Source organism: Panthera tigris, chromosome D3 (genome assembly GCF_018350195.1).
Source record: "Panthera tigris isolate Pti1 chromosome D3, P.tigris_Pti1_mat1.1, whole genome shotgun sequence".
Classification (NCBI taxonomy): domain Eukaryota; kingdom Metazoa; phylum Chordata; class Mammalia; order Carnivora; family Felidae; genus Panthera; species Panthera tigris.
This window is the reverse complement of record NC_056671.1, coordinates 75,977,785-76,003,396: the sequence shown is the minus strand read 5'-3', so window position 1 is coordinate 76,003,396 and position 25,612 is coordinate 75,977,785. Positions and strand designations below refer to the sequence as shown.

The 25,612-nt window shown below is 46.2% G+C and overlaps 1 protein-coding gene across 3 annotated transcripts in view; it reads left to right on the top strand.

Annotated features, from left to right (window-relative positions):
- Positions 1–25,612, top strand: part of ATP8B1 (ATPase phospholipid transporting 8B1) — a 126,056-nt gene that overhangs the window by 45,354 nt on the left and 55,090 nt on the right. For all 3 annotated transcript variants that reach the window (XM_042961341.1, XM_042961342.1, XM_042961343.1), the window contains one exon: positions 15,834–16,036. In XM_042961341.1, the coding sequence (XP_042817275.1) occupies positions 15,856–16,036 (181 nt within the window). In that variant the 5' untranslated portion in view covers positions 15,834–15,855. The remainder of the gene's footprint in view (positions 1–15,833; positions 16,037–25,612) is intronic.

Sequence of the window (25,612 nt, the reverse complement as noted above, 5' to 3'; positions counted from 1 at the left end):
CAGAATTAGCTTCCATAGAATCCAGTGTTTATTATAGGATAAGTCTTTTTCTTTTTTTTTGGGGGGGGGAGGGATAAGTCCTTTTTTAAAGTGCTTATTTGGGGGGCATTTGTGTGGCCGAGTCAGTTAAATGTCCGACTCTTGATTTCAGTTCAGGTTCACGATCTCATGGTTTGAGAGTTTGAGCCCCGCCTCAGGCTCTGAGCTGATGGTGCGGAGCCTGCTTGGGATTTTCTCTCCCGCCTTTTTCTCTACCCCTCCTGCAGCGTTCTCTCTCAAAAGAAACTTAAAAAAAAAAAAAAAAAAAATTAAAGTGCTTATATGACACTTAACGTTACCAAAATGTTGCAGTAAAACAAAAACAAAAACAAAACTGAGCGGTAATGAGAGCAAAAAAGATTTTTGAGAGGAGTATTTTATCACTGACCTTCTCCATTCATGGTGATAATAAAGTAATACAAATTATGACTTTTTCGTTGGTTTTGCCACCATTTTTTGAATCCTCTACAGGGGATGTGCTTGCTTAGTACCGGCAAGCTGGACCAATGAACTCCTCCTCCCCCTGGTCGGTCCCGGCAGGGACAGCCTGTCCCTGAGTGGCTGCGGGAATTGGGATCCATCGCGTTAAGGATTCTGCACCCAATCCCCATTGTGTGTGGTTTTTCCACACCACTGAGCTATTCTCTGACACCAGCTGGGTGTCCTACAATTCTGCACAATTCTGACCCTGTCTACCTGGAGATAACATCAGGGCTCAGTTCCACAACACTGCCTTCTCCCTGACTTCGGACGCCCACTGCCAGTCTAGATTGTCACCTGCTGCTTATGATGGACAGGCTCTAGTTGGCCGGTTCCGACGACCCCCCTTTTTGGGTAGACTTAATTCGCTAGAGCAGCTCGCAGAACTCAGAAGCATTTTACTTACTAGATCACTGGTTTGTTACAAAAGGAGATGACTCACAAACAGCCAGATGGCAGAGGAGCACGGGGCAACGCATGAGGAAAGGTGCAGAGCTTGTGTGTCTTCTCCAGGAGGATCATTCTCCCCGAATCTTCGCGTGTTCACCAACCCCGAAACCCCAAACCCCCTCCTTTGGGGTTTTTATGGAGACTTCATTACATGGGCATGACTGATGAAATCAGTGGCCATTGGTGACTGAATTCCTCTCCCGCCCCTGTCGGTCCCCTCTCTTTAGGTTACCTAGGTACTTTCCAAAAGCCACCTCATTAACATAACAAAAGAAGTTTATCGCTCCCATCACTTGGGAAATTCCAAGGGTTTTAGGAGCTCTGTGCCAGGGATGGGAAGAAAACCAAATACATATTTTTCATTCGAAATCACAATATCACGTCTCTCTCCCTCTCTCTCCCTCTCTCTCCTCCCCTCCCCTCCCCCGCCATCCCCCGCACATATGCGCTCACGCTCTCTCTTAAATTAAAAAATAAATAAAAAGAGACATCAGACGAACTGCCGTTCTAGAATCTGTGCAGAGGAGCCGTGTGCAGGGGCACCTGGAAAACCACCTGAGCAGTCCGCGTGGGGAGTGTGCAGAGTAGAGGCCAGGGGGACACCGGGTAGCTGGAGGGACTGCTTCCCTCCATGTAGGCAGAAGGCATTTCATACAAAGTCAGAGACCTGGATTCTAGGTAACAGCAGAGAAAATCTCTTCCAAGGGTGGACACACACTTGCTAGAAGGGTTCTCCGGTTTATGCCCCTCCCTCTTTCTCATTTTCCACACACGCCAGCCCCGGAGTTTCGCAGTCAAGAGGATGATGCTGGGATGGCTGGACACCCACCCATTCTAGCTCCAACGTAAATTTAACTGTATGTCTTGTAGTTATTTGTCTCTTCAGGTTAAAGTGGATTAACTAGCTTTTCTCCACTTTGTGCCACGGAGATATTAATAGGTACAATTAAGTACCGAGCGTTGTGACTAAGAGCATAGACTGTTGACCGGGAGTTTTATCCCAGTTAACCACCTATACGTGCTTGGGCAAAGAACTTAATCTCTGAATCCATTTCCTCATCTGTAAAATGGGGAGAGTAATTTGACTCTCGACAAATGATACTAAGTTAACGTATATCAAGCCATCAGCCCTGTGCTTGGTACATAGAATATGTGTCTGCTCTCTTGGAAACACTCACCAGCATCATCCCGCGAAAACCCTGAGCGCTTCGGAAGCTGTTTAAGCGTTATTACAAATTCTGAGAACCGTCGGGTATGTGGACACCGAGGCACCCCTGTTCCTTTACCTGGTCCAAAATCCGAAAGCCAGAACAGATAGTTAGAACTGTGTCTGTCAGAAGCTCTGGGGATGGTCCAAGCCAAATGTAAGTGTTTCCAGAGGACATATAAAATATTAACCACATGTTTGCAACATGGTCTTGGTCCAAACCTTCGGGTGTGAATGCAGCTGTCTGGGAAGGGTTTGTAATCTAAGTTGAATCCCCTGGGCTGACTTTAGACCCAGCAGAGGAGACAGTGACCAAATATAAGATGTGGCCCTCATCCCTTGGACTTCTGGCACCCAGAATCTGTGAAGGTGTTAACTTTCAAATGGAACGCGAAGTTCTGTTGACCAGACTCAGATATTCATGAAACCAGGGCAGTGCCTAGAAAAATATCTGGTAAGCGTCCCAATCCTACTTGATGTGTCAGCCATACGTGATATCTGTTTAAACCTTGGTGCATAGTTATAGGTGAATATCTGGCAAACGTGAAGCCTACTTACGTATAGAAAGGGTGCAAGGAGGGAGTTCTAAGACTGCTTGTATTTGCAGTGGTGGAGGCCACAGAGCTTTACAAAGCAGATGACGAGGGATGAGGAGCTAACTTTTCAAATCACTCTGTTACTGGACCTGTGTCCAGGGGCTCTTGAGGGCTGTTGTCCTTGGCGCATGAAGGTCACTGGGTTGGGGTCTCCATCCGTATAGAGTTTAGGTCAGCGAGGACTCTCTCTCTCTTTTTTTTTAACGTTTATTTATTTATTTTGAGAGAGAGAGCAAGCCTGGGAGCATGGGGGAGGGGGAGAGAGAGGGAGGGAGAGACAGAATCTGTTACTAATAGCCCAATGTGGGGCCAGATCTCACTAACCGTGAGACCATGACCTGAGCCAAAACCAAGAATGAGATGCTTAACCAACTGAGTCACCCAGGCACCCAGCAAGGGCTCTTCGAGGGAAAAAACAGACGCAGACTAGATTTCATGGCATCTTAGGATGGTTAGGAGAGAACTGGAATCTTAGCGTTTACTAAGGCTCTGGGAAGGTGCAGTGATACAAAGGAGTAAACGCGGTAGGTTTCACCTTTCCTGCCCCAACACGGAAGCCCTCGCTTCTCTGAGCTCAGACACCGCCTCTGGATGACATCAGCCTGCTCTAGTGCGGCTGTTTTTGGTTTTTCAGTCATTTGCAAAGAGAGAGGCTGATAGTAAAGAAAGCGTGGGTGGGCATAGTCCTCATACCCTGAGGCAATTTTTCTGCCTCTGTGACAGATCTTAAGAAATGTGGGGGCAGATAGATCTGGTTGAAACCTCATCGTATGACCCTGGAGAAGTCACCTAACCTGTACTAAAGCCTTCAAAGCGAGGATGATAGTTTCTTTGGGGGTATGTTGTAAGGATTTCATGAAATGAGCCCAGGACGCAACTGACAGCTTGGTAGTCTTTGGCTACAAGGGGTAGGTAGGGGTTATCAATTGGTGATTATTTTGGAAAGAGAAACACACACTGTAAGTCTCTTCTTTCAGAGCAAAAAATTATTTTCTAAAATGTGCCTGTGTATTATTTACAAAGCTGCAGCATTAGGACACAACTCTGATTTCTGACTTCCCCTTTTAATGTTGTATTGAAAACCCTCCCTACGTTTCTCTGGCTGCCATTTTTAGTGGCTACCCTAAAGTCATCATTTATAGAACCATTATCCTCTTGGACTTTCAGGTGGTTTCTGTTCCTGCTTTTTATAGCTAACCATGACAATCAAACATTTTGTGTGAATAGTTATTTTACTTGTTTGTTTATATTGGCAGACCTTCTATAGATGAGATCATTGGGTCAAATGTTATTAATATCTTTCGTGTTCTTGGTGCATAAAATGTTGTTATATTGTTTTCATACATAAGGAATGTACCACTTTCAATGCTAGCTGCAGTGTGTGTGTGTGTGTGTGTGTGTGTGTGTGAGAGAGAGAGAGAGAGAGAGAGAGAGAGAGAGAGAGGTATGAGAGAAGGAATTCATTCATTCAGCTAAACCCAGGCAGCATGAGATGTAGTCATCGAATATGAACTTAATAGGCATAAATGGTGTCTTGGTTTTCATCCGTGTGCCTTCTTTGATTGCTAGAAAGAGTAACTTTATTATTCCAGTCACTTACACGTCTGTGAGTTTCTTATTTGTGTTTATTAGTCCAATTACTTACACATCTGCATCTTCTCTTTCCCCTTCTATTCAAACAAGCAGTCCTATTGACTCTGAATGGGGAATATAAGCTGTCCCTTTGTAGACGTCAAATGTTAAGGTTTATTATAGTTAGTTCTGGAAAACTCTGCTGACTCTTATGTCTTTCTGTAGTGTAGTCTTTATGTTAAATGCATCCCTTTCTCAACAGGCTGGTGACTCTTCAAACATGAAAGTAAATAACTCGACAGATTTATTTTTCATTTTTCCTTGGAGGTTTGCTCTCGGGCAGTTATGAGTTGTAAAGCCCCAATGGTTTTACAGTACTTTAGCATGAATATAATTCAAAAACCTAATCATAGAGGCAATCGCAACAAAGTCGAAATGAGGCCATTGTCACTGACAAGTGACTATGGAGCTTGACTGCAAAAACAACAGTGCTTTTTTCCTGGTAACTTTCGGTATTTATCATAAAAATACATTGTGGATTGAGGCTGAGTCTCTAAAGTAAACATTTGGGGGAATTCTGGCATTATTATCCTATGGGAACCGGTTCTAGTCTTTTGTTTACTTTTGTTTTTTTTTTTTCCCCCATAGTTTTCCAGACAAAAGCATGGCAGCCCCACCCGGCCTTAATTTGAAACACATTTTTCCAGTTTGCCACCACCCTAATTCAGGCCTTTATTCCTCCTTGCTTCAGTGACATTCACACAAGGAGTGTTGTTTCTGAATGTGGCTGCGGAGGTAATACGACTCGAACTGCTTGGTTTTACAGATGACGAAACCATGACGGACGATGCTCGGTGTTCAGGGTGACCTCTGGCCAGTGTCCCTGCCTGGCTCTCACCTTCCGGGCCACCCACACTCCCTCCTCTATCAGATTAATCTTCCCGAAGCACCGTGTGGGTCATGTTCCTTTCCTTGCAGACGCCTCTGCTGGTTCCTCTGGCTCTCTGGAACAGAGCCTGGCCAAGCCCTCATGGACCAGGGAAGGGGACTCCAGACAGCCCTTCCCCAGCTCTTCTCTTTGTACCCCTAAACCTCTCAGGTGGGCAGGTGCCTCACACTGGATGCTGCCCAGCCTTCCCCCCGGCTCTTTCTTCCTCCTCCCTTAAAACCTCTCCCCCGTCCACCCTGAGTGCTGGCTCACCTATACGACTCCCATATTCCCAGCTCAAAACACCTAGGAGAGAGAGTTCTTGATTTAAGTACATGCCTACGTGATAGAAACTGGGGAGCGTTTAACATTTTCCCACCCATTGGTGTAGGAGAGATCACAAAGTTTGCTTTCTTTCTCTTGTCAGTGTCTCCATTTCTGTCGCTTAGGTTTTTCTCGTGACTGATGAGGCGCCCAGTTGGTGTGTGGCCGGAGAAAGCAGCGGCTGCTTGAAATAGGGGATCAGGCTCAGGAGTTTCCTGGACAGAACTTGAATTCCAGTCTGCAGCCACCTGTGTTGACCGAACCGCACGGTCTGTATGACACAGATTTGGCTGTGCAGGCAGAGGGCTTGACTCTCATCTGATGTCACCGAGCCGAACACCCCCGGGCTTCACCACTCTCTTTGGTAAAAGGGCAACAAATGCGCCTGGCCGCACATCTCAGAATAAGTCCGTGATGACCGTTGGAGGCGCGGGGTGTGAAACTTACTTGGGGAGCTGTAAGAGGGCGCCTCATCTTAACAGGAAGTAGTCGTCCTTGCTGGAGGACACCAGCCAGCTCATGACAGAGTTGGGACAATATCACCAAGAAATCCTGTTAAGTTGCACCAGGAAAAAGAAAAAAAAACTGCCTTTCTCTGAGAAGTCAGAGTTCTTAGGTTTCCCCTGCACCTTTTGCGACGGCAGCCAGCAGAGCCGTGCATATGCGATGGTGGTCAGCTCCTTTGTGGCAAAGCGCTCCGTGGTGGACTTTCAGAGGAACCGAGAGCTTGACGCTGCGGACCTAGAGAAGCTTTGTCTTCTTCTTTCTTTTCTTTTTTAAGTAAAAAAAAAAAAAAAAAAAAAGTTTGTTTATTTTTGAGCGAGATTGAGACAGAGCACAAGTAGGGGAGGGTCAGAGAGAGGGCTTGAACTCACAAACCGAGAGATCATGACCTGAGCTGAAGTCTGGTGCTTAACCGACTGAGCCACCCAGGTGCCCTCAGAGAAGCCTCTTCTATCCTGAGTAAAGGTCTTGGCTGATTGCCCCCCACGGTAGTGACATCAATGGTCCCTTAGTTTTATGATAGTTATTCCAGGCTTCCAGGCTTTCTAGGTTTTGGTTTAGGAAGAAATAAAAAAAAAGTTATATATATGTGTGTGCGTATACATGTGTGTGTGTGTGTGTGTGTACACACACACACACACACACACACACACACACATATATATATATATATATATATATATATATATATATAAAACCCCGTTTGTCCTAGGGACAGTAGAGTCCTGTTGCTTCGGTAACTGTATAAAGTTTAAGTTTAATCTAGATCTTAGATAAACTTTATTATTATTGCTTCAAGAGATCGCCTAATTATATGTCATCAAGCTTCTCGGATTTTACTCTCAAGAGTATCGGGCAGATTCCAAGTAGGGTGGGCAGGTGTCTGGTGCCAACTAGGATAATAGAGAAGGTTTCTGCCGCCCTCCTAGATTGGGCTCTTCTTCAGGATAACTGGGAAATAATCATGGCCGTATTCATTACTTACCCGGAATCATTATTATTTGTGATCAAGGATATGCGTGTTAGTTCTCTCTTGTTCCAAAGTACTCCAAAACTAGGCAGCTTAAAGCAACACCCTTTTGTTAGCTCCCAGTTTTTGTGGATGAGGAATCCAGCACCACTTAGTGGGGTCCTTTGTTCCAGGGTCTCTCTCACAAGGGCGCAATTAAGGCATCAGTCCAGGCTGGGGTCTCATCTGAAGGCTAGAGTGAGGCAGGATCCACCTCCAAGTTCATGTGATTGTTGGCAAAATTCATTTCCATCCCCCACCCTGAAAAAAAACCTTTTTTTGCAGTTTTATTGAGGTATAATTGCCGTATAACCTTGTTTTAGTTTAAGGTATACCACATAACGCTTTGATATAGGTATATACAACTATAAACTTAGTTAATATTCATCACCCTCATATGCTTAGAATTTGTTCTTGTGATAACTTTTAAGATCTACTCTATTCATAACTTCCGAATATACAATACATATGGCCAGCTGCGGTCCCCTTGTTGTACATATTCATTTCAGTGGGGGTTGTTGGTCTGAAGAGTCCAGCTCCTTGCTGGCTATTGGCTGGAGGGTCACTCAGTTTCTTGCCATGTGAGCCCCTCCATAGGACAGCTGCTTCATTAAAGCCAGGAAGGGGAGAGAGCTGGCTGGCAAGAAGAAGTCATAGTCTGTTGTAACCTAATCATGACTAAAACATCCCATTACCTGTGTTATATTAGGTTGGTTGAAAGCAAGGCGCTACGTCCAGCCCACGCTCATGAGGAGGGGGTTACGTGAGAGCGTGAACGCCAGGCGGTGGCATCATGGGAGGCATCACAGTATCTGCCTGCCAGAGTTGTAATTTATTATATTTAGTTTAGAACATGTAATAAAAACACACAGAGTATAGAAGACATAAAAATCTAATGCACAAATTTATTATATCATGATCTACATTATGTTAAATACTTTGCATTATCGTTAATAATATTAATTAAATTAATATATTAATTAAATTAATTTTATATTTAATATAGTATATTAAATCAATATGAATTAAATATAATTAAGACACATCTTAGAAATACCCTTTCTTCTTGAGGCTTTAAGAGCCATAAAAAAAAGATGATGTAGAATGAACAAAAATGAATTTTGTGACTCTTACTGTCTAATTGGACAGGAATCCAGTCCTATGACAAAGCTGTCATTGACCAGGCACACTTGGCCTTCCCCGGCCTCTGAGCCCCTTGAGTATGCACACAGATCATACCCTAGCCATGACAAAACTCAACTTTTTGTTCCTACTTCTCCTCCCTTTAAATCGAGAAACCTTGTGATAGCAGCAAAAGGTTGTGTTTTCGTTCCTGCTGACTTAAAGCTTTTATTGCAAAGCAGGAAGGTCATTCTTTTTGCCTGGGTTCTCTTTTTCTCACTCCTTTGGCGCCTCCTCTCCCACAAAGGAATAAGGATTTCATTCATTCATTCATTCACTTGGCGGGTAGCTCGTAGCCAAGTATATAAAGGTGACAAGTGATGGGGTGTTAGGATCCAGGTTTGGAAACTCTGTCCTTCACCCCTTTTGTCCTTGGGGGTTTATGACCAAGAGGGCTGAACACAACAGAAGGCAGGATGGAAGATGAAGTGCCACTTTATTAAGAGCTGGAAAAGACCCACATCGAGCTCTGGTATAAATGATGCCTCTTGGTCCCTCTCCTCCCCCACCATCTCCTCTACCCTGTGCTCTTTTTTAGGCAGGCTTGCAGAAAAGTCTGGAGTCTGCTAACTGGACAGGGACAGAACAGGGAGGGAGGAGGATGGTTGCCAGGAGGCACAGCCCATCCTTGCATGTTGCTGTCATGGAGATGGCAAGGTGGGAAGCAACCCACACACTACCTGACTTTAAAATCAGGTAATGGGATCACATGACCCCCCCCCCTCGCCCCCCCACCCACCCACTTAGGGCTGCAGGCTCTGATTGGTACTTGTATCAAGGCCCCTTTCTTGGGAAGGAGCAAGTGGAGGGGACAGACAAGGAGTTGTCCCCTGTGGCAGGCGGATGTTAAGTCTTTGTTTTGCACCTCCATCTCTCAAGGAGTCTGAAAAGAACCTGATGGAAACTAGCCTGTATATTGTACCTACTCTCTGTGGGCTATCTCTAGGGGCTTTTACAACCTTCAGTTATCAAAAGGAATTCTCACAGTATTTGGAAGGTAGATATCCCCTACCCTTCTTTCTCTGTCTCTGTCTCTCTCTCTCCTTTTTTTTTTTTACACATGAGAGAAAGGAGCTTCCAAAATGTGAAGGAATCCACCCAAGTTATAAATTAGTGAGTGGTACAGTTGGGAATGGAATCCAGACCCATATTCCTTTCAATAAACCATGCTGCTTTTCAGATTAAGCAGGAGCTGAGTAAGAATAATTTCTAAAGATCATGTGACCAGAACAATCCTTGAATGCTATATCCCTTTGATGAATTAAAAAAAAATTGTGATAAATCTTTTGCCTACTTGCCCTAACATCTAGTCCCACTAACTTTGGACGCCTTGGTTGATTGTTGTCCCACTAACTTTGGACGCCTTGATTCCAGAGAAGTACCACCCTGCGCCGGGTACGGCTGTGTTAGTAGACACACGATCACCACCTGCTCATGCGACGAGGGAGATGATGGTCTGTTGGCTGGGCCAGCGTGTGTCCTCTCCAGTTACACAGCTCGCAATAATTGAGACACTACTATTCCCAATCAACAGGAAAACTGTATTAGGGGCATTTTCCCACCACTGCCTCTGGTCGTTTATTTCCTATTCCCAAACCAGGCCCGATTTACCCAGGTCGGTGATGATTTCCTCTGGTTGTGAGCCTTTGATATTAAGCACTTGTTTCGCTGCTGTCTCTTAGTATCTTTTGTTTTAGTCCACAGGTCAACGGACGTTTTCTGTAAAGAGCCAGATAGTAAATATTTTACAGTCTGAGGCCATATGGTGTCCATCACAACCATTCAACTCCGCTATGGTATAAAAGCAGCCATTGACGATACAAGGAGGAATAAGCAAGGACGTGTTTGAATAAAACTTGATTTGCAAAAACAGGTGGTTGGCCGAACCTGGCCTGTAGGCTGTAATTTGCGAACTCCCCTCCGGACTCTAAACCCCCTAAGGGACAGAGGCAGAAGGGCCTCCTGTGTGTTAGACACTTGTCATATGGCAGGTGATAAAAAAGAAAGATCAGGGCTCAACTTCAATACCTTCAGTACCTTCCCACAGGCTGATTTAGTTTTGTGTAGGTAGTAAAATCTTAGGCAATAAGTTCTCAGTGACCTTGATAGAGTGAGACTCCTAAAAATCTCCACTGTGTACAACTTCCAAACGTAGAAGTTTTTATTCGCTCTTATTGCCGTCAACTTTCCCCCTTCATCCAGTGACTAATTGAACTCTTTTACGGTGTGGTGGGTAGGAGCTATGGAGAGATGATAAAGATATCTTTGTTTTTGGTAGAAGATTACTCTCTAAATCCTTGAGGGCTTTATCAAAAGTGAATTTGTTCTTTCCCCCAAATCTTTGAGTGGCAACTAGAGGGTAGGCACTGAGTATTCCCAGATGGGACTCTGTTCTTGTAGAGTTTGTAGTCTCGTGGAAGAGGCAGATGACAAGTAAAAGCAAATGTGTATTTAAAAATCGTGGTAAGTGCTAGGAAGGAAAGAGAAAAGTAAGTGTTTTGGAGATTGGTGATGGTAGGAAGAAGAGGGCAGGTACTTCTTTAACACCCATCAGTGAAAGTGGATATTGAATTTGAGAGCTAAAGACTGAGAAATAATAGCCATGAAGAGAACTGAGAGAAGAGCATTTCAGGCAGTAGGAAGGGCATGTGCAAAGGCCCTGAGGCAGGAAAGATTTCACTTGCTTAAGCTGAAGGCAGGGCCATGGGGCTGAGGATTAGTGAGGAAGAAAGAAGTTGTAGGAGGGCGCAGAGCTCCCAGAGTTGGGGGAAAGCTTGGATTTAAAGAGTAGTGGGAACCCATAGTATTTTGATCTGCTTGGGCTCCCGTAGCAAAATACTACTGAGTAGGTGGCTTAAACCATAGACATTTATTTTCTCATATTTCTGAAAGCTGGAAGTCCAAGATTGAGGTGCCAGTAGGGTTAGTTTCTGGGGAGGCCATCTTCTTAGCTTGTAGGTGGCCGTCATCTTTCTGCGGCCCTTCCTCTGTGCGTGCACAGAAAGAGAGAGAGAGCTCTGTGACGTCTCTCTCTCGTCTTGTAAGGACACCAGACCTGTCGGGTTAGGGTCCCACCCTTATAAAATTATTTACCTCTTTAAAGGCCTGATCTCCCCACACAGTCACATTGGGGTTAGGGCTTCAGCCTATGATTTTTTGAAGGGGACACAGCTTTGTCCCTAACACATAGGAAGGGTCTAAGCAGGAGAGTGGCAAGAAGTTGATTGGAAGCTGTTCGGAAGTTGATTGTAGGCGTGTAATTAGAGTGTATTTGCAGCATTGCAGCAGAGAGGTGATGGCAGTGCGGATTAGGGTGGTGGCCTTGGAGACGGAGAGGCAGGAATGGACGGGAGGTGTATGTTCAGGCAGAAATGATTAGCCTTGCTGTGTCTCGTGGCTGTCATGTATAGTTTACTTACCTGGATCCCTGAATGACCTGGTAGTCTCCAAAGGGTCTGTTCCCAGTGCCTGGGTGGTAGTCAGCACCTGGCAGGTGCTTCATGAAGGCTGAGCAAGTGCACACAGGGCTGCAGTGTGCTGCAGGGGTGGTAAGGGACACAACAAAGTTTCCAAATCCATGTTCTAGATAGTGCCTGCCTTCTTCACATCATGGCTTAGAGCAGGAAAGTGGCTTACGTCACTCAGGGCTTCAAAGAAAGGATTTCTTCCCGGTTTTTCTTTGGTCGTGCTCTGATGAGAGAGCTAAATGGTTCCCATGTGTGTCTGCATTTTACACACACACACGCACACACACACACACACACACACACACACACATACACACACGCACACACACTGCAGAGAACTTCCACTCAGCTCAGAGCTCTGCTTTCCAAGCAGCCCACACAGTCTGGCCTGGGGTGGGTGTTCCAGTGCTGAGCTGGCCGCTTATGCAATGCCTTTGCTCACCCTGGATCCCATCCTCCTGGCTGTTGAATCCACTCCTTTGTTCTGTCTCCTCCCTCAACCTCGAAAGACTGGATCCAGTCTTAATGTGGGAAATAAGCACGGAGACACTTGGCCGTAATAATGATGAGGGAACCGATCACGTACAAAATGTTTCTAGAATGCGCTTAACGCCCCTGCCCTGGACACCTAAAAATGGTTAAAGTGGTTAAGTTTATGTTATGTACTACGATAAAAGAAAAATTGTTTCTATAATGGTGCTTTCAGACTCATTAATGTCGCACATGTCCCTATAACGGAGACATGAGATCCTAACTTACGCCACTTAGCAGCTGACCCTCAGTGTCCTTATCTGTAAGATGGGACAATATTATCTATCTCACGGGGTGGTCCTGCTTGAACCACTTCCATTATTTTTGTTCTGAAAGATTGTTGGCAAAAGTTTTGCCCTTAAGAGCTTGGGAATTTTAAAGAGAGTGTATTAAATTTAAATAGCAGCTAAAGCATGGGTGGCAGTATATTACAAAACCACAAATGAGACATGTATGAAACCCCGAGATAGAGTTATTTACTAGCGCACAGAAAATTGGGAGAGCAGGAAAATGTTTCATTCTGCAATCAAAAGGTTTTTAAACGGAATCCGCCTGTGCTTAAGTGTAGTTCTATAATAAATAGTCTAATATGTTACCTCCTGGTGAGAGGCAGATACAGTTTAGAAGTGATTTCAGGAGATGGAAATGCATGAAGGGATAAATCCCCACACCGTTTCATTTGTTATTATAAAGGACATTTTTTCTAGTTCTGGAAAGAATTGAAAATCACGAAATCACGTTTGCGTACTTTCTGTCGTGTTAGCACCGTATTGGGTATTTACCGTATGCTGGGTACTGAATCGAGCACTTGACATGTGTCATTTCATGTAAAGGATGCGTGGCAATTGTTGACATTTTGGACAGTGAATAAATGTCTGAGTAACTGGGACTGTTCTATACATACGGATTGTTAACCCACCTTTCAACTCAACATGTTTGGACTTTTCCAGAGTCATTAAAAACGCTTCAGATCGGGGCACCTGGGTGGCTCAGTCGGTTGAGCGTCCGACTTCGGCTCAGGTCACGATCTCGCGGTCCGTGAGTTCGAGCCCCGCGTCGGGCTCTGGGCTGATGGCTCAGAGCCTGGAGCCTGCTTCCGATTATGTGTCTCTCCCTCTCTCTCTCTGACCCTCCCCCGTTCATGCTCTGTCTCTGTCTCAAAAATAAATAAAAACTTAAAAAAATAAAAATAAAAAAAAAAACGCTTCGGATCATGATCTAAATTGTCTCATAGTGTGACGATATCACAATTTATTTATACAGTTACCAAGCATTGGACACCCAAGTTGCTTCTGGGTTTTATGGTTGTAAATAATATTGTACAAAATATATCTATATTATAAATATATAATATATGATACATATTAATAATAGATAATATAAATATTTAAACATTTCATACATGTTCAGTTATGGCTATAAAACTTCATAGGTCCAAGATGCTAGATTTGGTACAAAGCATGCAATCAGCTAAGTAGTTCCACTCACGGCAACTAACCCTTGATGAAAACGTATAAGACGCTGTAACAGAAGAGTAGAATATAGAAGATCCCTCCTTGGAAAGCAATTGTTTTGCTGCAAAATTTTTTTTAAGTAAGCTATACACCCATCATGGGCTTGAACTCATGACCCCGAGATCAAAAGTTGCATGGTCTACTGATTCAGCCAGCCAGGCGCCCCTTTGTGGCACGTTTTTAATAATTATTGTGCAAGCTATTCAGAGAGTTGTGGTTTTCTCCTCTGTAGAGTAGGAATAACAATAGTACCCTCACCAGGGTCATGTGGGAAGTTTCAAGGAGCCAATGTCGGTGAAGCAGTTCATGCAGGGCCTGGAGTCCAGTTAACGCTATATAAATGTGAGCCGCTGTTATTAACAACGTCAGGTACACGGCAATATGATGCTTATATAAATAACGCCAGGCTGCATGGCTATCTTCATGTGACCCATGGTAGTTGTGTAAATATTTTCCTAATATGACTACAGTTGTGCTTATCACTTGTGCATTCACGTTAAACAGCAGCATACACACAAGCACAAATTCCAGATACAGGGTGTCGGTGGGGGTAGTTAGGAAGAGAGGTGAGGGAGGGCTCCCAGGAAGTAAAAGGTGAGGATCTAAGCCTTAAATGTATCACAGAGTATGGGGCACCTGGGTGGCTCAGTCGGTTAGGCATCTGACTTCGGCTCAGGTCACGATCTCGCGGTTTGAGAGTTCAACCCCCCCCCCCCGTCGGGCTCTGTGCTGACAGCCTGGAGCCTGCTTCGGATTCTGTGTCTCCCCCTCTCTCTGCCCCTCCCCTGCTCATGCTCTGTGCCTCTCATTAATAAATAAACGTTAAAAAATTTTTTTTAATGTATCGCAGAGTAAAAGCTCAGAATATTAGCATTAGGGGAAACCAGATGTCTTAGGGCACTGTGTCTCAAACTTTGCCAGCAACCCGCAGTAAGAAATGCAATTGCATTAAGACCTACAATGCAAATAAATGTGTGTGTGTTTCATCAGACGGTTTCATCCAACAGTACTGACTCTTACGACGCCTGCTGTGCCCCGATGCTTTATTAGCTGTTTCATTTTATTTTAATGTTGGTTATGACTTAAATTTATTTTGCTCGGTAGAGACCCGCAATTTGAAATACTACCTTAAAGCTTGTATACGCTTAAAAACAAAAAGTTTGCAGCTACATTTTTGTTCTTAATTCTTGCTCAAGCATGCAATCACTAATGAATGGTTTTGTTCTTTTTTATTTTTTAAAAAGTATAATTTATTGTCAAGTTAGCTAACATACAGCGTATGCAATGTGCTCTTGGCTTCGGGAGTAGATTCCCACAATTCATCGCTTACATACAACATCCAGTGCTCATTCCAACATTAATTTTTTTAATGTTCATTATATTTGAGAGAGAGAGAGAGAGAGACAGAGAGACAGAGAATGAGCAGGGGAGGGTTAGAGAGAGAGGGAGACACAGAATCTAAAGCAGGCTCCAGTCTCTGAGCTCAGAGCCCATCGCGGGGCTTGAACCCACAAACTGTGAGATCATGACCTGAGCTGAAGTCAGATGCTTAAGCAACTGAGCCACCCAGGTACCCCGTGAATGGTTTTGTTCTTATTTGCTTGGTAATTTGAACTTTGGGGTCATTGTTCAGACACACTTGCACGTTCATTTAAATTATGTTCTGTTAAAAGGGCATTGCTACTGTGCGCAGGCAGAAACTGGGCGCGAGTCATAACTCACTCTGGTTTCTCTTTCTTTTTTTTTTTCTTTTTTTTTTTTTTTTTGAGGGTCAATAGGCTACATTTAATACATACACATGTGTTATATCCAAGAGCACAGCCATTGGTTGTTTTGCTTGAAATGGACATATGCATTCTAACATTTAAAACACCTGAAACAGTGTTCAAGAGTTGACTTTAGTGCACAATTTTATTATTTTCTTTTCAAGTAAGATTTTATATGTCCTACTATGTGCCAAATACTGTTTTAAGCATTGGAAAACAGTATTTACATTTCAGTAGGAGTGGTTTCTCTTTCTTTTAAACCAGGTAGTTCCAGTTTGCCAGCAGGATGAGTTCTGAAAGAGACTCAGAAACGACATTCGAGGAGGATTCTCAGCCGAATGATGAAGTGGTTCCCTATAGTGACGATGAAACAGAAGATGAGCTCGAAGACCAGGGAGCTGCGGTTGAACCAGAACAGAATCGAGTCAACAGAGAAGCAGAGGAAAACCGGGAGACATTCCGAAAAGGTAACCTCACTGGGACCGGAGACTGGGTCCCATCCTTGTCTGTCCTCATTGGGCAGCGACCACAGGTGCACAGGATGGCCAGCCCGTGTTAGGTTGGCCAGGAGGTATCTTCCTCCTCTTCGGATACAGCTGGGAGAACGGGGGCAATGGGCTTGGACGACAATGGGTTTGGACGCTTCGTCCCCAGCACGCAGGGCTGGTCGACCCACCCGACATGTTCTGTCCAGAAAATGGAAGGTGTTGGTTGGTGTCTACTTTTAGGAGGGACTTGTATGCGGAGGAGTTTGCTTGTTACTGCACCAGGAAGCTTGGAGTTGGCACACCTTTGGTTCAGCCGTTTGTGAATATGATGCGGTGTGGGCTGCTTGCTATGAGGGGCAACGGCAAACAGCCCTACCTGCCCAGAATCAGGGCAACTTCGAGGCCCGGTCTGGACCGGGGGTCAGGGCCAGACAGTAACTGTTTTAGGCTCTGTGTGCCACACGGGCTCTGTCACAACGACTCAGCTGTACCAATAGTGCTTAAAAATAGCCGTAGACTGTCAGTCCTTGAGGCCACAGCGGAGAGTGTACCTTACTTTTATGAGGATGCTTTTCCCGCTGTGGCTTTTCTATGTCGTTTTCTGCTGGTTCTCCCACCCTGGCAAGAAAATGTGGTCTCTTCCTGTGGCAGTTGTGCTCCACGAGGAAGCTGAACCTTTTCTCTTCGGGCCCCAGATTTGCTCCAGGTTTCAGGTCCAAAATATTTCTTCCATGGTCTCTCAAATTCCAGCTGAATAACTTTAGATTCTCATTTCTAGGAATCTCCACGAAATTACTGTTTCTGACTCTCTGGATGCTGTCTCCACAGCCTCAGTCAGAATAACCTCTGGTTCTATCTGGCTTCCCCAAAATCTCCGTCACTGCCCTTACTTTGTGTCACTCCTTGCTCCCCTCGTTTTTGCTGCCGGGTTCTGCTCCCTAATCAGCTTGGGGTTTTTTGTTTTGTTTTGTTTTGTTTTTCAAACTGTTTCACCAGTAGAGAGAGCAACATGCATGAAATGAGACTTTGGGGATGATTCCTCCTGCTCTGGTCAGAGGCTGCCTCTCTCCAGCTCTCCCATGTAGGGAGGATCTCCATGGGGGAGAACATAAGTCCAAATGGGTCCCGTCCTAACCTGGGCCCCAAAACCGGGCAGGCCATTGATCTATGTATACTGTTTGCCGTCCTTAGTTTTCTGCATCAAACATTTAGAACGATCAGAACTTACTGTAGATTTCCGGCTATCATTTTAAGCTGTCGAATGTTAAGCTTAAGCGCTTTTCTGCCTTGAAGCAGAAGGTATGAAAATCACGGTAGCTGAGCTAAATTAAAATGGAATCACTGCCAATCTGAACAGGAAATGTGGCCTCTGTATAACAGGTCCAGACTGGATGTTCGAATGGGGATAAAGCTGAAGGAGCCTGACAAATTAGCGGGGAGTTCTAGCTGACTGCCTCACGTCATGAATACGGTGTTTCTTCCTCATTCTTTCCCCCGCTGAACTTCTAAGTTGCCTGTCACAGTCTTGGAATCGCTATCAGATGTGGATATCTGACGAGCTGGCAGAGAACCGGCTCCGTGGGGTTCAAGGTGAACTTTGCTGTTGGTGCTTGGTGCCACGCTATCAGCTGTGTGGTCCGGGACGTAACAAAGGACCGGGGTTGGGTGCCTGCAGAAATGTCAGAGAAGCACGTACTCGGTGGGAACTCTCACCTCTGGTTTTTTTCCAACTCTACCTTCACATCCAGGTTCTCAGGGCCCTTTCCTGATCGCTCAGTCTGTAGGTCATCCCTCTTGTAGATTTCTACTGTCGGAACGCAGGTCGCCAGGGAGGCCAGACTTGATCTTGGCTCTTCATGGTCTCTTCCAGTGGTGGCTTATATTTCTCGGGGAATCTGGTGGGTCTCATTTCTTTTTCTTTTCCTTTCTTTTCTTTTCTTTTTGAAGATTTTATTTTTACATAATCTCTACATCCAATGTGGGGCTCGAACTCACAGCCCCACGATCAAGAGTTGCACGCTCTATGGACAGAGCCAGCCAGGTGCCCCTGCTCGTTCTCATTTCGTAAAACTCCTGTCAAACAACCTTGCTTGTGACTTTTAGAAACACACCTCTACCTGCCCTTCCCCAAAGCACAGAAGACATTCAGTAAGTGCCAGACCTCTCTCCTGTATTCCTTCTCCTGCCCTGCACGCCCCCCAATAGGTCTGCTTCCTCCCCTCCTCCCTCCTTCCGTCCTTTCCTTTTCCCTCTGCACCCCTCCTTCTCCCTTCCTAATTGTTTTTCATATTTTCGGTCATTTTCCCAGTTAAGGTCAGCGTCGCTCCTCTTTAAATGACCCTCTGTCTGTCTTGACATTTTCCATGAAGGATAGTTTTCTTCAAGGAATTAATTCTTTAGAAACCAGAGCGTGAGTCACTCTGTGACGTCCTGTCAGGCTGAGGAACACCAGAGGCCAGTGCGCTCTGTAGCAGAACAGGGCCTGGAAGTGCATGAATCACGTTCATCTCTTCAACAGCATCCTCTTAGGGCAGAAAGTTGGTTTTTTAAAGATGCCCTAGCCCAGCTGAGTTAAGCAAGCGTTCTGAGAGCTCCATTATGAATGCTTTTCAGTTGAAGGACGTTTGTTGTGAGCTGTGAGGCTCCAGAACAAGGGTAAGTAAACACGCTGTTAGAAAGCGCCACAGAGGAAGAGATAAACCCACCGATTTTACCGGAGTAATTTTACCCTGAGTTTACTTTGAGCAAGGATTGGGAAGAATAAGTGGGAATGTTTCCCATGCTACGGGATGAACCCTCGTTTCCTGATGAGCACATTGGAGCAGTATTTCCCAGTGTGCATCCTGGGAAACCCTTCTTTTGCAGATCTCCAAGGGCACAAAGATTCTCTAGCCCCTGAGAAGCTCCGAATTCTTTAACCTCTTCTTGGAGTTTAAGGTTGTCCATTAGCTGAAAAGGATCCAAGAAATTCAGGCACGAAAGAAACCAGTTCACGGGTGCCTCGGTGGCTCACTCAGTTCAGCGTCCAACTCTTGGCTCGGGTCGCGGTTCATGGGACCGAGCCCCGCATCAGGCTCTGTGCGGACAGCATGGAGCCTGGCTTGGGATTCTCTCTCCCTCCCTCTGCCCCTCCCCCGGCTCGTGCACTTGGACATACTCTGTCTCGCTCTCTCTCTCAAAGTAAATAAAGATTAAAAAATAATAATAAGCCAGTTTAATTTTATTCAGCCACAGGTTCCTAAAATCCCTTGACTCTAGAATGCTGTGGAGTTTTTTAATTTGCCTTTTTTTTTTTTTTTTTTTTTTTAAACCGTCCCACCCATCCTGGTGTCCGCTAGGTCAACTCAATTCTGTGCCAGCCAGGAACCAGCTTAGAGATGAAGCCCTTGGGAATAAATAAATGCTTGGGATAGCACTGGATCAGTGCAGACTGGCCCTTTCTTCTGAGCCTGGGGATGAATGAGAAGGCTGTCTCCTGCCTCCCAGGGAGCACTGCTTTCTAACCTCTCCCATCTTCCTGCTCTGCTGGCTCACAAATCACGGATGTGCTCACAGCTTCCCTGTCCTACCACAAATTCTTGCCTGAATCCCGCCTTCTGCCACAGTTGGTGTCCTGTCTCCTGTTCTCTTGGCCAAGCTTCTGGAAACCCATTTCTCTCGTACTGCATCCTCTTGGGCCCCTGGATTCCTCCCGTCCATGGGCTGCCCTCTGCCCTCCGCGTAATGCTGTCTTAAAAGTCACCAAGAACCCCAGTGCCAAGGCCAGTGAGCTTTCTGTAGGCCATCAACCTGTTTTCCCCGAAGTGCTTGACCTTTGTAACAGTCTCTCCTTGGAGAGTGCTGACCTTGGCAGGAGACAACACCCTTTGCCCAGCATCCCTCCTGTTTTCTTGTTCCTTTTGGAGAATGTTCACAACCCTCCTTCGTACTCCATTCTCTGTCTACAAGGCTTCCTTGAGCAAGCTAACTCCCTTTAACCTGCTCACCTACCACATCTCTGCGTCACTCTGAGAGGCAAGGTGCGTGGTGAGGAAGAGGGAGGACGCTGGACCGCTTTCTAGCTGTGTGACCTTGAGGAAAGGACTTCTCTCTGTGCCTCAGTGTCTCCATCCATGAAATGGGCATAATGTAGTTGTGAAGATTAAATCAGAAAATAAAATGGGGCACGTGGGTGGCTCAGTTGGTGGAGCGTCCGACTTCAGCTCAGGTCATGATCTCCCGGTTCGTGAGTTCGAGCCCCGCGTCGGGCTCTGTGCTGACAGCTCAGAACCTGGAGCCTGCTTCAGATTCTGTGTCTCCCTCCCTCTGCCCCTCCCCTGCTTGTGCGCGCACGCGCTCTCTCTCAAAGAATAAATAAAGATTAAAAAACAGTTAAAAAAAATCAGAAAACAAATGTAAAGGATTTAGCACAGCTTCAGGCACACAGTAAATGCTCAATAAATAGTAGCTCTTATTCTCCACTACCCCCTCTGGCCAGTTCCTCCCTTAATGTCTTCCATATCAAAGTGAAAGTGTCTACCCTGCCCTATCATCTCCTCTCATCTGTCCATCATCGAACCTTCTTCTCGACCCCTCTACTTTCTTTTGGGGCACTCAGATTCTCCTGGACCCCCAAGGTTAAAGCTGTGGACTCCTTCTTTTAAACAGCTCCTTCTGTCCCCACACCCGAGGATGATGAATGGTTGGAGAGGTGGCTGGGATAAAGAACAGTTCATTTTCCCACAAGTGAATTTGCCCGCATATTGAGGAAATTTGGGGTGATTTAGGGTCAGTCACCCCTGCCTCTGCCATCTTCTAAGCCTTTCCCATGAACACAGCCTTCTCCAGTCTTTTTGTTCGCGGACCTGTGGACTCTCATGCCACTCCCACGTCTGCTCTCCTGGGCCCCAGTGGTTTCTCAGGTGAAGCTGTGGGTCTGGGCTGAAGTAGGGCAGTCTACCTGCAGGAGGTCAAGGCGCAAGTCTCTCGAAACAGAGAAGGCAGAAAACTGTGGGAAAGTTAACCCCTGCACACGTACAGCTGCAGGGACAAAGCTAAACCTTGCAGAAAGAGCCTCACTCATGCAATGACTTACTCTCCTAATGGATGGACCTGTGGTTCTGCTCCAAGGGCTGGGACACAGGAGCCTGCCCTGCTTCCTTGTGAAAAAGGTTGCCTGGCCTGCCAAGTGAGAGATGAGGAGGAGCTCATCAGGGGAAGGGAGAGGGGAGGCAGGACGGTCCTGAGTAGGGGACCACATACAGAGGCTCCACGGCAGGAGGAAGGCGGTACGCCTACCACACGCAGAGGAACTAAAAGCCTGGGGAACAAGGCGGTTATGACAAGAGGAGGTCACTGTGGGCTTCCCCACCAGCTTTTCAGCACCTCTCTCAGTGAGACTTAAAAACTGAGTAACTGGGGCGCCTGGGTGGCTCAGTCACTTAAGCGTCTGACTTGGGCCTAGGTCATGATCTCGCTGGTCCCGAGTTCAAGCCCCGCGTCAGGCTCTGTGCTGACAACTTAGAGCCTGGAGCCTGTTTCAGATTCTGTGTCTCCCTCCCTTTCTCTCTGCTCCTCCCCCACTCACACTCTGTCTCTCTCTCTCTCTCTCTCAAAAATAAATAAACATTAAAAAAAATTTAAAAATTGAGTGACTATGATAGAGAACAAATGGAGGATTGATCAGGGGAAGAGGGTGGGGGGATGGGCTAAATGGGTGATGGGCATTCAGGAGGGCAGTTGCTGGGACGAGCACTGGGTGTTGCATGTAAGTGATGAATCACTAAATTCTACACCTGAAACCAGTATTACACTACATGTTAATGAACTAGAATTTAAATTAAAACTTGGAAGAAAAGGTACAGTTTGTAGACACCCTGCCCACCAAAAAAAAAATCAAAAGCTGAGTGACTTGTTGTCTATTGCCCATCTTCCAGCTAAGCTGTAAGTGCTACAGGGCCCGGGGGCTAATCTGTCTTGTGCCCTATTGGGGTCAGGGCACAGGGCTCCGTGCCTGGTGCATTGGAGAGGCTCAGTGGGCATTTGTGATTGAACATGTCAGAGAGCTTTACAGGTATGACTAGGGAACCAGGTGAGCACTTCAGTGGCCTTCCCTGGTCGGGAAGGCTTCCTGGAGGTGACAATGCCTGAGCTGAGTCCGCAGGAAGTATGAGAGGTAAATCAACCCCAGGGGTGTCAGGAGCGTGGTGTTCCAGGCTGAGTCACCTTGAAGGGAGGCTCCAAGGAGCTGAGCATTCAGGGAACAGAGAGTCAGTTTTGGAACCTAGATGATGGGCCATGCTGGAGTTTGGACATGCTGAAAATAACATGGCTAGATGTGCAGTAGCCGCCTCCCACCGCAGCTTCTCCATAGTCATGCTTGCTCCTCCCAGTCTGGCCTTCATGGGGGACAAAGACTTCACTGCACGTGGGATCCGATGCCAGCTCCTTCCATGTGGCTGACGACTCCTCCCCCTTCGGCTCTCGGTGTTGTCTCACTTCCTTAGAGAAGCCTTCTCTGAGCCCCAGCCTGGAGCAGACCCCCTGTAGTATGAGCCCCTTGTGCTTTCCTTCATACCCGTGAGGGCACTTATGATTATGTCCTTGAATGACCGTGTGACTCTCTCCCACTAGACTGTTGACTTCATGACAATTTGCATGTTTATTCCATGCAAAGCACATAATAGTCACCCAATAAATATAGTGGGTACATGGATTTATTTTAGAAATCCCATGTTGGCAAGAGCAGGGAGAAGGGAGTAGACAATAGTCCAAGAAAAACTGGTGAGGACCTAAACCAAGATGGCCGGGATAGAGAGAAGGAGACAGATCATGATGAATGTTAGGGATTTGTGGGCACGTGGGTGGCTCAGTCACTTAAGTGCCCAACTCTTGATCTTGGCTCAGGTCATGATCTCCCAGGTGGTGAGATTGAGCCCCATGTCTGGCTCTGTGCTGTCAGCACTACTTGGGATTTTCTCTCTCCCTCTCTCTCTGCATTGCCCCCATTCACACACACGTGCTCACTCCCAATCAATCACTCAATCAATAAAATTAAGAAAATGTTAAGGATTTGACATTCACAAGTCCCATTAGATCTGAGGGTCAAGAGAAAAGGAGGCCTGAGGAATAACTTCTGGCTTAGGTGCCCTAGGGGATATTCCAAGCTATCTACTGCTGCAGGAAAAACCACTCCAAACTTACTGGCATAAAATCCTCATCATGATGTTCATAGATTCTGTGAGTCCGGAATTCAGACAGGACATGGTGAGTGGTTTGTTTCTGCTCTAGGATGTCTGGGCCCTCAGCTGTGAAGGCTTGAACAACTGACGTGATTTGAATCATTTGGGGCCCGGAATCGTTTGGAATCTTCTTCACTCATGTCTGACACGTGAGCTGGGTAACTCAAAGGCTCAGCCGGGTCTGTAGATGGGAGCGTCTCTGCATGGTTTGGGCATCTCTATGGCACTGGGCTGCCATGGAGGGTCCCATGATGGGGGCCACCTGAAGAACGAGCATCCGGAAAGGTCAAGATCAAAGCAGAAGCTGGTTGCAGAATTCAGGCAGCTGAGCACCTCTTGGTTACGAGAGAGTCACTGAGTCTAGGTCTGATTCAAGGGAAGGGAAATTAGATGCCGTTTGTTGATGAGGTGTAAGAAGGTTACATTGCAGGTTGGAAGATATTGTTGCAATGGCCTTCGGAAGTGCTTTCTGTGAAGGTGGATAACAGAGCCGTTTGTAGGGACGAGTAATGCAGGGGGAGGGCCCATCGTAGGTCAAAGAGAGAGCTGTTGTTTTGAGCCTCACTAGTTTGGGATATCGGTGAGACATCCGCTTGTGTTGCTGGGTACCTGGCAGTGAAAAATATTTGATGAAGTGGGAAGAAATGACTTAGAATGGAGCAGCCTTGTTGCTGGGAAGTGATAGCATTTCAAATCCTTAACCGCGCGGTGATAGACCGCACTGAGCTTCGGTTCCCAGACTGCCATCCCAGTGAGAGTAATTGACTCCTGGAGTTTGCTGTGCCCATGTAAGTGGCACGGAGAGGACCGAGCGACTGCAGGTAATGGCTGTAGAGTCTCTCCAGTGAGGACATGCCCCTCACCCCTTCCACAAGCACACGTGCACACTCCCACCCAGCACAGCCAGCCGCCAGCACCCCCCGGGCTCCTGGGGTGTTCACTTGCCTGGTTTGCATACCTTCTCGTGCTTGAGGTTAGCAAAGACACGGGACTACTGCGTATTAGAAGTAATTCTGATTCTACCGCTTTGGAATTAGGGCCGATTCAAACAGAGGCTCCAATGTCATTTGTCTTTGATTTTCGGTTAAAGCCGAAAATAGCATTGTGAACAACATCATGCAGGGAATGCTAAGCCGCTCCCAGAGCATCTTCTAGGCACCTCTGAGGCGTGTGCCTGGGAGAAGCTGGTTCATTCACATCCAGCTGTTCGTTCCAGGCAGTCCCAAAGACCTTTCTTCCCGGCTGGGTCGGGTGGCTCTCTGTGCTTGAAAATATACAACTGCCTCTCTTTCTCTTTTTCTTTGAAGTCAGCTCTAGGCCCAATGTGGGGCTTGAACTCACAGCCCCAAGATCAAGTATTGTATGTCTACCGACTGAGCCAACCAGGCACCGCAGAATTGCATTTCTTTAAAACTCTCTTCCAACTCAGAATGCTGCTCAACATTCCGCTCAGGGGAGAAATGATCGGCGGTTAAGATGACAAGTTCAATTGTTGAGGTTTAAAGGTATCACTGCGTGCACATCAAGACATACAGGGAAAAGAAGTTGTCCTTGGTATGATTTCAGATCAGATGTGGCGTCGACAAAACAAAGACACCGTCTCCCTGATAGAAGGGCTATCTTCCAAGAAGAATCTGGAAGTAAGGCTGTGGCTCTCTAGAGCACCTATGAATTAATTTTCACCTGGGATCAAAAAACAGATTAGCCCACTGAAATATGTAAATCATAGAAGATCCATGAAACATGCTGGGGGTGAGAGCTCTGTTCTCCACTCAAGTGGATGCATTGTGAATTTTCGACCATGGGGAAATTCCACGCTGGCTACTTCTTTTTTTGTCCCTAAGAAGCTGTGGCCTGCCTTCTACCGCCTTAGCTTTATGGTTACCATAGCAACTGTCAGCTTATAAAACGAAGGGTGTGTGGGATGTTCCTGGCCGAGTGACATGTGATGGGGAAAGGAGTGATGAGACTGTGCTATCTCATTTTATAGAACTTGCTTGGGAGTAACGTCATTTACGACCGAACCTTGACCAGGAAGCTCTTACTCATGGAGACCAACTTGGCTGTTGTTTTTCTTAGTGCCCGTTTGAAACCCGAGTCTCTAAAGCAGATTTTTAATGATAGGAGTGTCACCTTAGGAAGACACTCACTCTAAGGCGGTGGTGGTCGGGGGGCGGGGGAGGGGTGGGTCTCAATCCCTCGGATGCAACAGAATCTTGGGTGGAGCGTTTAAACTCCACAGGTGCCTGGAATTTCATTTTAAAACGAATCCCACCGGGTTCAACATCACATCGGTACAATAGTCTGACGCATCCCCTAGAGCACCTGCTCCTGA